The 12,502-nt window shown below is 28.5% G+C and overlaps 1 protein-coding gene across 1 annotated transcript; it reads right to left on the bottom strand.

Moving 5' to 3' along the window:
• Nucleotides 1-253: 253 nt before the first annotated feature.
• Nucleotides 254-2,385, bottom strand: LOC118032918 (uncharacterized). Its single transcript, XM_073411987.1, has 4 exons — nt 1,694-2,385; nt 1,414-1,611; nt 868-1,325; nt 254-564 (listed from the first exon to the last, which is right to left on the bottom strand). The coding sequence occupies exons 1-3, from the start codon at nt 2,321-2,323 to the stop codon at nt 1,260-1,262; spliced, it is 894 nt and encodes a 297-aa protein (XP_073268088.1). The 5' UTR covers nt 2,324-2,385; the 3' UTR covers nt 254-564; nt 868-1,259.
• Nucleotides 2,386-12,502: the final 10,117 nt, after the last annotated feature.

The raw sequence follows: 12,502 nt of genomic DNA, 5'->3' as shown, positions 1-12,502 counted from the left end.
CTTACAAAATAGTCCAGACCAACTTAAAATACTGTTTGTGACTTCATCATAGATTGCAGAAAGATAGCAGGAACGCTGAATAGATATTTAGAACTTCTAAAAAAACTGTGTTTCCTCGGAAGGTATAATTTCTAGTGTATGCTTTGCCACCAAGTGACAGCTTTATTCGGTGTGGTTCAAGATACTCTCTGCCTGCCAATTTGGAGCTGTAAGCCCTTTCTAAATAGTGTTTCCAGGCAATTATACGACCAAGTAGCGAGTCAAAAGAGAAAACAGCTATAGTTTAGGTATTATGAAGCAAAAGCAGCACACAAATGTAAGCCCTTACATGAAAGTCTTGAGAATCAATAATACTCCGACAGTACATGACAGACTATCTAACACATTAATAAAAAACCAGGTTCAAGATGACCAGAAAATATACTTGATCAATTAAGCACACAGATGTCCTCAAGATTATTCTTTCAGAACATCGGAAATTAAGGCATCTTTTGGCATCTTACGTAGGAAGGTATCAGTAAGAGCAGATTCAGATACAAAAGAAGCTGCTAAGAGACGGGAAGCCTGCAGCAGAAAAAGAAAATGCCTGTTTGAAGACTGTTATATATGATGCGAATTTTAACAAATGACATTAACAAAAAAGGATCTTAGAAGAACAGGTAAAATAGTTTTTATGCCACTTCTATCCTATAAATCTGTTTGGTTGAATAAATAGAATACAAAATAAATAAACTTACAGTTCTGATCAAGACAAAATTAACTAAGACATAAGCATGAAGTTGACAGGCCTGATTTTTCTTAAGATTTTATAATTAATTAAATATCATGGCTAATAAGAGAGTGCAGAACTTAGGTAGCTTGACTTACCTCTTCTCTGCCAACTTGAACCTCGCAGATATAGATGTCATTAAAAGATATCTTCAATTTTTCCAGTACTAAAGATAGTTCTGAGACAGGCGATATTGGTGTAACAACAAGATCGTCACTTACGGTGAACATTGCAGGATCTAGCAAAAATCCATCACCTTCTGTGCCCTCTTTGTAGGGTGATTTGGGATCCATCATAGTTAAAAGTGGGAGTGTAGAACCGCGAGGACAGATGCTTTCAGTTCTTATTGGCTTGGAAGTATGCCAATCATAGTAGTACTGCTGGTTATCAACAGCTTCCTTAACACCTAGTGGCTGGTTCTTATAGCCAGAACCAGGTGCAATCTTAGGATTTAGAAGAATCTCTTTAATGTCATTTGACTTCAGGTATTTCATAGCATCGAGTCACTGACACTGTCATATAGGTGGTAAATGCATCCTTTTGATTTTCCACCATGCTTTTCATTCATCAAATACCCTAGTGGAATGGTGAGAAAACTAAAAAAGTAAATCAACAAAATCTTTAGACGCTTCTGCGTAACATACCACTTTCTTGGATTTGCAAACCACAAGCCTAACAGACGTCTCACCATTTATTTCTGATTGGTGCTCTGGTATTTCACGCATAAGAGAGGTTCTTTGAAGGGAATCTTCATTTCTTAACTCGGGAACTTCCTTACGAGCAAGCAAAACTTCGGTCAGAGGTGTCCTTGATACCAATGAGCACTCCAGCAACTCCAAGACCTAAAACAAAGACATTAAAATGGGTACCTGTACATAGCACAAGGCTAGACAATACTGCAACAGCTCATATATTAGATCATACCTCCGTTACTCCAATGTCAAAAATCCTCTCCTCGATGTTACTTGTATCCATGACTCCAAGCTTTGTAAGAAGAGAAATGCTTGCTGAAGTTGATGCTGGCATCACTTGAAAATAGTCACTTACAACAAATCGGGCCAGTTCTTGGACAAACACTCCTTGATTTCTTTCGTCAGATCCACTATTTGATGGAGCCGGGCATGATAGATTCAAATTACGGCTCATGGGACGTCCACAACCACAATAAACATTTTTGTATTGACTCAACAACTTGTAGCCAGAAGCAATACATTGGGAACTCTCGCAACAAAAGAAACTTGAAGTATCAATGTCATCAATTTTCATTTTTAGGCTCTTACAATAAGCTGCAGCGGAATTATGAGGATGGAGCAACATGTCCTTGCATGCTTCAGTCCGGAAATACTTAACATCTATATTTTCAACACTTTTATATAAGTTCTTCATGCAACCAATCCCATTTGTCGGTGACAGATTACTGATGAGATGGATGATTGTTCCCATGGGCATTGTCAAAAAACTGAAAAGGATGTCAACAAAGAACTCGTCAGATTCAACAAATACAACTCTGTTGCTCTTCTTGTCCACAGATGCCTTCAAGCTAATGGTTGCCATGGATTGAGATGAAATGGCGTTTAAGCAAGCCAACCAGACAACTCAATCTGGAGTCAGGAGGTGGTGACGTATGGATTCTGAGAAACAATGGTAAGTAAAGTCTTTTATTTAGTGGTGGTAATATTTCTCACACCACTCAATATCTCTCTTTTTCTCACCCACTCTCAGCACACACCCCAGTTAATCTCTCTTATACTGGAATCAAAGGCCATGAAAGGGGAATGGATGGTTCAATCAATGCTCTTATCTAAGAGAAGATTGAAAGACAATCAAAGTTAATGGAAGATTCTTTCAAGAAAGAAGCAATTAACTAACCGGTTACACGACTATTGTAAGTTCTTGGCTATTGGATTGCCTCAGAGTAGATGCAGTGAATTGGAACTGTAGTTTAATTTATTATGCAGGGGATCAATGTTCTTGGACTAACCATCAATCTCAAAGTTAAAAAAAAAAAACCTTAGAAAAAAATGAGCTTGTTCAAGGAGTCTTGAATTTAACCTTGGATTAGGAGTTTTTTCTTATTATTGGGAATTAATGGAGTTATATCACCTCGTGCAACACTCTGAATTGTGGATCACAATACTTCTATACTTGCCTTTCCCCTCCCCTCATTTTTTTACGTGACATTTACAATCCTCGAGAATTGCAAGGCATAAATGAACTTACTTGGGAATCAGAAATGTTGCGTCAGGACTATTCTTCCATTAATTGTGAGATTCCAGTGCCTTCTCCAGTCCCCACAAACAAGGACAAGATAAATTCTACTCCCGACTCTTCATTTCAACTGGATTTCCCACTATCCACTGCTGTGTAAGGCGCTTGTGTGAATAGTCGGTAGGAACATAGTATATACGAGATGATATGTGCGCACGGTGCCGTGAGTTTATAAAACTAATATACTGAATAGTATTATAATTATGAATTAGTATTTGATAAGTAATAAAAATTAAAGATATGATGGAAAAAATATTTCATGATGGAAAAAAAGATTGTGTTGGTGATAAAAAATAAACTTAGGTTTTGAACAAAATGATTTATAGCAATCCACAGTATTTTATGAGGAAAGATACAATGTTTTCGTCACATGATTTAGCTTTTTTGTTAATAAAAAGCAAAAAAAATTACAAAGCTAAATTATCTATCAACTTAATATTAAAAAAAAAAAAACCAACAAAGATAATTTTAGAAGGAAAAAAACCCATGAGAAAAAACATTGTAGCAATTGACAATGTTTTGTGAGGAAAACTATAGTGTTTTTCCCAATAAAATAAAATAAAAAACCATTTAGAGAAATATTGTAGCAATCCACAATGTTTTGTGAGAAAAACTACAACGCTTTCCCCATATGATTTAACTTTATTGTAATTATAATTCTTAACCAACTTAGTATTAAAAAAAAATCGACAAAGATAATTTTGAAAAAAAATCATAAAAAAAATCATATGGGAAAACACTACAACAATTCACAGTGTTTAAAAAAAATTACAAAGCTAAATTCTTAATCAGTTCAATATTAAAAAAAAATAACAAAAAAAACACAAAAAAGAGAAAAAAATCATGTTGGAAACACTGTAGCAATTCACAGTGTTTTGTTATGAAAGCTACAGTGCTTCCCTGCATAATTTAGCCTTATTTGTAATGACAATTCTCAAACAGCTCAATATTAAAAAAATAAAATTGACAAAAATAATTTTAAAAAAATTATAAGAAAAAAAAAAAACCATGTGGAGAAATAATGTAACAATCCACAATGTTGTTTAAGGAAAGTTATAGTTATAGTGGTTTCCCCGTATTATTAAGATTTATTACAAAGTTAAATTCTAACCAACTCAATATTAAAAAAATAAAATCAACGAAGATAATTTTGGAAAAAAATATTACTAAAAAAGAAAACACAAAAGAAACTGGAAAAAAAACATGCGAGAAAAAACTATATCAATGCATAGTGTTTTGTGAGGAAAAACTTGTAATTGCAAATCTTAACCAGCTTAATATTTAAAAAATAAAATTGACAAAGACAATTTTAGAAAAAAAAAAACATAACAAAAGAGGGGGAAAAAAATTAACTATGTGGGAAAAAACATTATAGCAATCCATAGTAATTTGCGAGGAAAGTTACAGTGTTTTCCTCATATATTGTAACTGTAATTTTTAACCAACTCAATATTAAAAAATAAAATAAAAAAAAAATAATTTCAGAGAAAAATCATTAAAAAAAAACCATGCGAAGAAACATTGTAGCAATCAACAATTTTTTTTTAAAAAAATACAAACTAAATTCTCAATTAGCTCAATATTAAAAAAAAATCAACAAATATAATTTTGAAAAATAAAAAAATAAAATAGAAAAACTATGTGGAAAAACACCGCAGAAATCCACAATATTTTAAAGAAAAAAAATTACAAAGCGAAATTTTTAACCAACTCAATATTTAAAAAGTAAAATTAACTAAAATAATTTTAAAAAAAAAGAAAAAAGAAATGAAAAAAAAAACAAAGGAAAGTGGGGGAAAAAAAAGGAAAGTGATTTTGGAAAAAAAAAAAGAAAAAAAAGGGAAAGTTGGAAAAAAATTGAAAAAAAGCAAAAGAAAAAAAAGAAGAGGAATGCAGTGTGGATTATTGTTGTAATCCACAATGCTTTTGGGTGTGGGGGAACAGTGATTCCTCCATACCATTTAAAGTATTGTACTAGTTACATGACCCGATCGATGCCGCGGATTAATTTTGTTTTGCATAAAAAAAATATATATATAAAAAAATAAGATCTAAAAATATTAGGTCTTTCTACAAAGTTATACCTAAGAGTCTTGGGTTTGACTGCAACGCCTGACCTAAGAGTAATATTTATAGTATTAATAATAACATTAAACTTGCATGGACCAAGTTTAAGTGGGTCTGGTTGTAATACCAGACCCAACAGCCTTGGACGTGGGTCTGGCTGCAAGGTCGTGTCATAAAAATATGATAATTAATATATTAATTAAAAAGAAAAAACAAAGAAAAAAAACCAACAGGAAGAAAAAAATACCAATGAAGAAAAAGAAAAAAATATATGAATTAACTGGATTAATCCTTCAAACCAGGTTAACTCGTCAAACCTTGGATTCATGTCATGAAAGTTTGATAACTAAATAGGAAAAATTTAACATTAACAAACTAAATTAAACAAAAATAATTAATTAAAAAGGAAAAAAAACAAAAGGCATCAGCCTTTTCACTATGAAATGCATTATGTAGTTTACAGTCAAAGGCATTAAAACGGCCAAAAAGCAAAAGGAAAAAAAAAAAGAAAAACTAAAGGCATCAGTCGATAACTAAATAGAAAAATATTAATATTGATGAACTAAATTAAATAAAAAAAATATTAATTAAAAAGAAGAAATAAAAAAGACATCAGCCTTTTTACCATGGATTGCACTATGCAGTCCATAGTGAAAGGCATAAAAAAGAAAAAAACTAAAAGCGTCGGCTTTTTCACTGTGGACTATATACAATATTAAAAGATGAAATTGAAATAAAAAAACAAATAAGGAAAAAGAAAAAAATCTGACAAAATCAGGTTAAGCCGTCAAACCTGAAATTCGTGTCATGAAAGTGTGATAACTAAATAGAAAAAAGATTTACTATTAATGAACTATATTAAAAAAAAAAGATTAATTAAAAAGGAAAAAGTAAAGAAAAAAAAACCTACAGAAAGAAAAAAAACTAACGAAGAAAAAGAAAAAAAATCTGAATCAATTGGGTTAACCTGTCAAACCAGGTTAACCCATCAAATCTGTGATTCGTGTCATAAAAGTCTGATAATTAAATAGGAAAAAATTTAATATTAAGTAAATTAAAAAAAAAGAAACAAGCAAAAAAAAAAAAAAACTATAGGCATCAACTTTTTCACTGTGGACTGCACTGTCAGTCCACAATAAAAAGCTTAAAAAGGAAAAGAAAAGGAAAAAAACAAACAAAGGCATACACCACGGGTTAATTTTTTTTTCCTTGCATAAAAAATATTAAAAAAATGCTAAGATCTAAGAGTATTAGGTATTTCTGCAAAGATATATCCAAAAACCTTGGAATCTGCTAAATAAAAAATATTAAAAAATCTGCTAAAATCTGATAACTAAATAAAAAAATTAACATTAATAAATTAAACTAAACAAAAAAATTTATAAAAAGAAAAAAACAAAGAAAGAAGCAAAAAAAAAACCCAAAAGACATAAAAAAACAATAGCTAAATTATAATTAAAAAAAAAAACAGCTCACAAAAAAAAAACTAAAGAATCAATGTTTTACTGTGAACTGCACTGCAATTCACATTAAAACACTGATGTGTTTTAGTTACATTCCTCGAGCTATGCCGCGGGTCAATTATTTTTTTCATTTAAAAAAAAAAAGCCAAGATCTAAAAGTGTTAGGTTTTTTTGCAAAGTTATAACCAAAAGTCTTATGTTTGGTTGTAACGCCTGACTCAAGAGTAATATTTATAATATTAATAATAACATTAAACTTGGGTTAACCCTTAGCATAAAAGTGTCTGGACTGCAATACCAGACTCAATAGCATTGGACATGGGTCTAGCTGCAAAGTCGTGTCATAAAATGTGATAATTAAATAAATTAGTTAAAAAAAAAACAAAGAAAAAAAACCAACAGAAAGAAAAAAACTAATGAAGAAAAAGAAAAAAAAATATGAATTAATTGAGTTAACTCTTCAAACCAAGTTAACCCGTCATACTTTGAATTCGCATCGTGAAAGTTTGATAATTAAAAAGAAAAAAACAAATTAATGGGTTAACCAAGAATTAACTGGGCTAACTTGTCAAAATAGGTTAACCTGTCAAAACTGAAATTCATGTCATGAAAGTTTGATAACTAAATAGAAAAAAATTTAACATTAATAATTTAAATTAAACAAAAAAAACTTAATTAAAAAAAAAAAAAAGGCATCAGCCTTTTCATTGTGGACTGCACTGTGCAATCCACAGTCAAAGGCATAAAAACAAAAAGAAAAACTAAAGGTATCAGCCGAGAACTACTTAGAAAAAAATTTAATATTAATAAACTAAATTAATTAAATAAAATTAAGTAAAAAGAAAAAAAACCTCTAAGAAGAAAAAAAAACTAAATAGAAAGAAATTTAACATTAACAAACCAAACTAAACGAAAAAAAATAATTAAAAAGAAAAAAAAAAAGCAAAAAAAAAAAATTTCAGGTTAACTCATCAAACCAAGTTAACCTGTTAAACCCGAGATCCGTGTCATGAATGTCTGGTAACTAAATAAAAAAAAAAGTGAACATTAACAAACTGAACTAAATAAAAAAAATTAATTAAAAAGAAAAAAAAATTTCAGGTTAACTCGTCAAACCATGTTAACCTGTTAAACCTAGTATTTGTGTCATGAAAGTCTGATAACTAAATAAAAAAAATTTAACATTAACAAACTAAATTAAACAAAAAAATTTATGAAAAAAAAAAAAAAAAAATTGACGGGTCAACCCAGAATTAACTGGGTTCACCAGTGAAACCAGGTTAACCCGTGAAATTTGGGATATGTGTCATGAAAGCCTAATAACTAAATAGAAATAAATTTAATATTAACAAACTAAACTAAACTCAAAAAATTAATTAAAAAGAATAAAAAGCAAAAAAAAAAAATTCTAGGTTAACTTGTCAAACCAGGTTAACCCGTTAAATCCGAAAAACATGTCATGAAAGTCTGATAACTAAATAAAAAAATTTAACATTAATAAACTAAATTAATCAAAAAAAATTTTGATAAAAGAAAAAAAAACAAAGAAAGAAAGAAGCAAAAAAAAAATCCCAAAAAACATAAAAAAAATAGCTAAAAAAATAATACAATTAAAAAAAAGAGAGAAAAACCCCACCTAAAGAAACAATGTTTAAGGAGTCAGAAAAATAAAGAAAAAAACAACCTAAAAAAAAACAAAAAGAAAAAAAAAATGACAACTCAGCTTTTACTGTGGACTGTACTGTGCAGTCCACAGTAAAAGACTGAGCTCTTTTAGTTATAGTTTAATAATTATAATTATAATATAATAATAATATAATATGATGATAAGCTCCCTAGAGTAGACTCCTCTAACATTACTGTGACAGATTCTATGCTTTTCATTCAGAACTTCCAAACTTTGAACAGAAAAAAGCGAGTTAGTATAACATGTGGGAAACACAGATTCATATTTAGTGGAGAATTTGATTAAGAAAATCAAATTGAAAATTTATAAAAAAAAAAAAATCATGATTTCAATCCATAAGGGAATAAAATATTAATTTCAGTTACATTGCAAATACCAGAAAGCTTAGTCTATGTTAGGCCCCGTTTGTTTGCTGGAAAGTAGTTTTTTTTGGAAAGTGAATTCTAGGGAAAGTAAATTCCGAAAAAGTATTTTCCGATGTTTGATAGTGTAATGGAAAATAAGTTGGAAAATATTTTCCAGTGTTTGGTTATGTTATGAAAAATGAGCTGGAAAATAACTTATTAATATTTTATTTTTCTCAAGTTTATTAAAATAATGAGGAACAAATCTTACAAATTAAAAAGTTGAATGAGAATGAAATTGAAAAAAAAATATAATTTCATAAATTATCTCAAATAAAATAAATAATAATCAAAATAATAGAGATCAAATCTAAAAAATTAAAAAAAAAGATGAAAGATGAAGAAATTAAAATAATAATAATCAACATTTCATAAATTATTTCAAATAAAATAAGTAACAATCAAAAGAATGAGGACCAAATTTGATAGATAAAAAATTTCAATAAAAAAATAATAAGAAAAAATCAAATAGCAATTATAAAAATAAGAAACAAAGTTAATATAAAAATAAATTTTTAAGAGATAAAATTGAAAAATAAATATTCAAAACAAAATATATATATATAGCAATCAAAAGTATGAAGATCAAATTTGATATAATCAGCAAATAATGACATTTCTAAATTTTTCACAACTTTCAGAAAGTGTTTTCCGTCCAAATTTTTCAAGAAAATACTTTCCTGAAAACCAAGCTAAATTTTTCTTTTACTGGAAAGTGTTTTCCGTTGACTAGAAAGTGTTTTCTGTTGACTGTAAAGTGTTTTCCGTTGATCAATTTTCCTAATGACAAACAAACACAAGAAAGTTTGGAAAATGGTTTCCCGGAAACTATTTTCCGGAAAACAAACATGGCCTTAATTAGTTATAAACTAGTAAAACTAATTAAATTATTAATAAATACAAGTATTTTCGTGTTTCTGCCCTTCCGTGGATAAATGCAGCCAAACATGATTAACGAGATTACAGTCGTAAATATTTTTCAACCTTTAAAGCATACCACACTTGGTCCCATGAAGTTTAAGCCTTGCTAATTTCATCCCGTGAGGGTGTTTGTTTGCGCGGTAATTTTAGTTTTTGAAGTAAATCTTGTAGATCACATATATGATAATATGAAAACTCAATTTATTGTTTGTGTGAGATGCATATATTTTATGTTGAAATTGCCAGCTTGTCCAAAGCAGCTGAGAGCTGCTTCTATCTCTGTTGTGTCTATGCCAGGTGAATTTTACGTGGCATTGTTCACGTGAACAGTGTCTTCACTGTTCATTGAATTGCATTCGACTCAGTAAAAAAAAAAATTATTTTTTTAAAATTGTGTTTTACTAAAAAAACTAGTGTTTAATATTATTTAATAGCACTACATAAATTAAAAAGATATCGCATGATGACGTAATATTTGCAGAATTTGATTGCAATTTCAATTTTGTTTCTAATGATATTTTTTGTGATTTTGTTACACGCTCAAAAAAACCATGGAAACTATAGTTTTTATTAGATGAATTTTATACGTGATGAAATCATAGATAAGTTAATTTTATACTCGAATGGGTAATCTTCAAGAAACAAACCTAAAACCTGACCAATTAAATTGCACCCCTAATCAGAATTAACATATTTATGGTTAACAGCGTGAGGTCATAAAAAACAGAAGTTTTAAAATCCCGAATCAGCTTGTATGGAGGATCCCTTATACTATTTAAAAAATTATGCTATTAAAATAGATAAATTATACAACATTATTCAGTATGGTTCTTAATAATATACTATCTTATATTATATTGTTGACAGTATCAATTATTTTCTCAAACAACAAGTTATAATTTCATTGCATGTAGTATTGGAATAATGATTTGTTTATATTAATTTCAGTTACATTGCAAATACTAGAAAGCTTAGTTTATGTTAGGCCCGTTTGTTTGCTACAAAGTAATTTTTTTTTAGAAAATGAATTTTAGGGAAAGTAAATTCCGGGAAAGTGAATTCCGAGAAAGTATTTTTTGATGTTTGGTAGTGTAATGAAAAATAAGTTGGAAACCACTTTTCTGTGTTTAGTTATGTCATGGAAAATAAGCTGGAAAATAACTTATTAATATTTTATTTTTCTCAAGTTTATTAAAATAATGAGGAACAAATCTTATAAATTAAAAAGTTGAATGAGAATGAAATTGAAAAAAAATATAATTTCATAAATTATCTCAAATAAAATAAATAATAATCAAAATAATAGAGATCAAATCTAAAAAAAATAAAAAGATGAAAGATGAAGAAATTAAAATAATAATAATCAACATTTCATAAATTATTTCAAATAAAATAAGTAACAATCAAAAGAATGATGACCAAATTTGATAGATAAAAAATTTCAATAAAAATATGATAAGGAAAAAGCAAATAGCAATTATAAAAATAAAGAACAAAGTTAATATAAAAATAAAATTTTAAGAGATGAAATTGAAAAATAAATATTCAAAACAAAATATATATAGCAATCAAAAGTTTGAGGATCAAATTTGATATAATCAGTAAATAATGACATTTCTATATTTTTCACAACTTTCAGAAAGTGTTTTCCGCCCAAATTTTTCAGGAAAACACTTTCCTGAAAACCAAGTCAAATTTTCCTTTTACTGGAAAGTGTTTTCCGTTGACCAACTTTTCTAATGGCAAACAAACACAAGAAAGTTTGGAAAATGATTTCCCGGAAACCACTTTTTAGAAAACAAACACAGCTGAAAGGAAAAACACTTTCCTGAAAACTAAACCAAATTTTTCTTTGACTGAAAAGTGTTTTTCGTTGACTAGAAAGTGTTTTCTGCTGACTGGAAAGTGTTTTTCGTTGATCAATTTTTCTAATGACAAACAAACACAAGAAAGTTTGAAAAATAGTTTTTCAAAAACTACTTTTCAGGAAACAAACATGGCCTTAATTAGTTATAAACTAGTAAAACTAATTAAATTATTAATAAATACAAGTATTTTCGTGTTTTTGCCCTTCCGTGGATAAATGCAACCAAACATGATTAACGAGATTACAGTCGTAAATATTTTTCAACCTTTAAAGCATACCACACTTGCTCCCATGAAGTTTAAGCCTCGCTAATTTCATCCTGTTGAGGGTGTTTGTTTGTGCGGTAATTTTAGTTTTTAAAGTAAATCTTGTAAATAACATATTTGATAATATGAAAACTCAATTTATTGTTTGTGTGAGATGCATATATTTTATGTTGAAATCGTCAGCTTGTTCAAAGCAGCTGAGAGCTACTTCTATCTTTGTTGCGTCTATGCTAGGTGAATTTTACGTGGCATTATTCACGTAAACAGTGTCTCCACTGTTCATTGAACTGCATTTGATCCAGTAAAAAAAAAATTATTTTTTTAAAATTGTGTTTTACTCGAAAAACTAGTGTTTAATATTATTTAATAACACTACATAAATTAAAAAGATATCACATGATGACGTACCATTTGCGAAATTTGATCATAATTTTAATTTTGTTTCTAATGATATTTTTTGTGATTTTGTTACATGCTCAAAAAACTATGGAAACTATAGTTTTTATTAGATAAATTTTATACGTGATGAAATCATAGATAAGTTAATAGAATAATAAAAAATATTTGATATAAAATATTATTTATTTAATAATATAATAGTGATAATTAAAATTATAATATTTAAATTAAAAAGTTGGTGTATAGTAGTGCAATTATCCGAATATAATATAGATGATGCAGTTCCAGCTGGGTTTTATGGTTTTGAATTGTGCACTACGGAGTACAAGATATTCGAGTGATAGCCAATATTTTTATGTACGGAAGAAAATAAAATTTAAGACGTAAATAA

Source organism: Populus alba, chromosome 1, assembly GCF_005239225.2.
Source record: "Populus alba chromosome 1, ASM523922v2, whole genome shotgun sequence".
In the NCBI taxonomy this organism is placed as follows: Eukaryota; Viridiplantae; Streptophyta; class Magnoliopsida; order Malpighiales; family Salicaceae; genus Populus; species Populus alba.
Note: the sequence above shows the minus strand (reverse complement) of the source record. Positions and strands in the feature narration are given on the sequence as shown.

Excerpts from the sequence above, each read along its gene's own strand:
- LOC118032918 (XM_073411987.1), bottom strand. The coding sequence starts at position 2,323 with ATGGCAACCATTAGCTTGAAGGCATCTGTGGACAAGAAGAGCAACAGA. Across the intron at positions 1,612-1,693 it reads TTGACATTGGAGTAACGGAG|GTCTTGGAGTTGCTGGAGTG; the intron begins GTATGATCTAAT and ends TCTTTGTTTTAG. Across the intron at positions 1,326-1,413 it reads TTTGCAAATCCAAGAAAGTG|CATGGTGGAAAATCAAAAGG; the intron begins GTATGTTACGCA and ends ATGAATGAAAAG.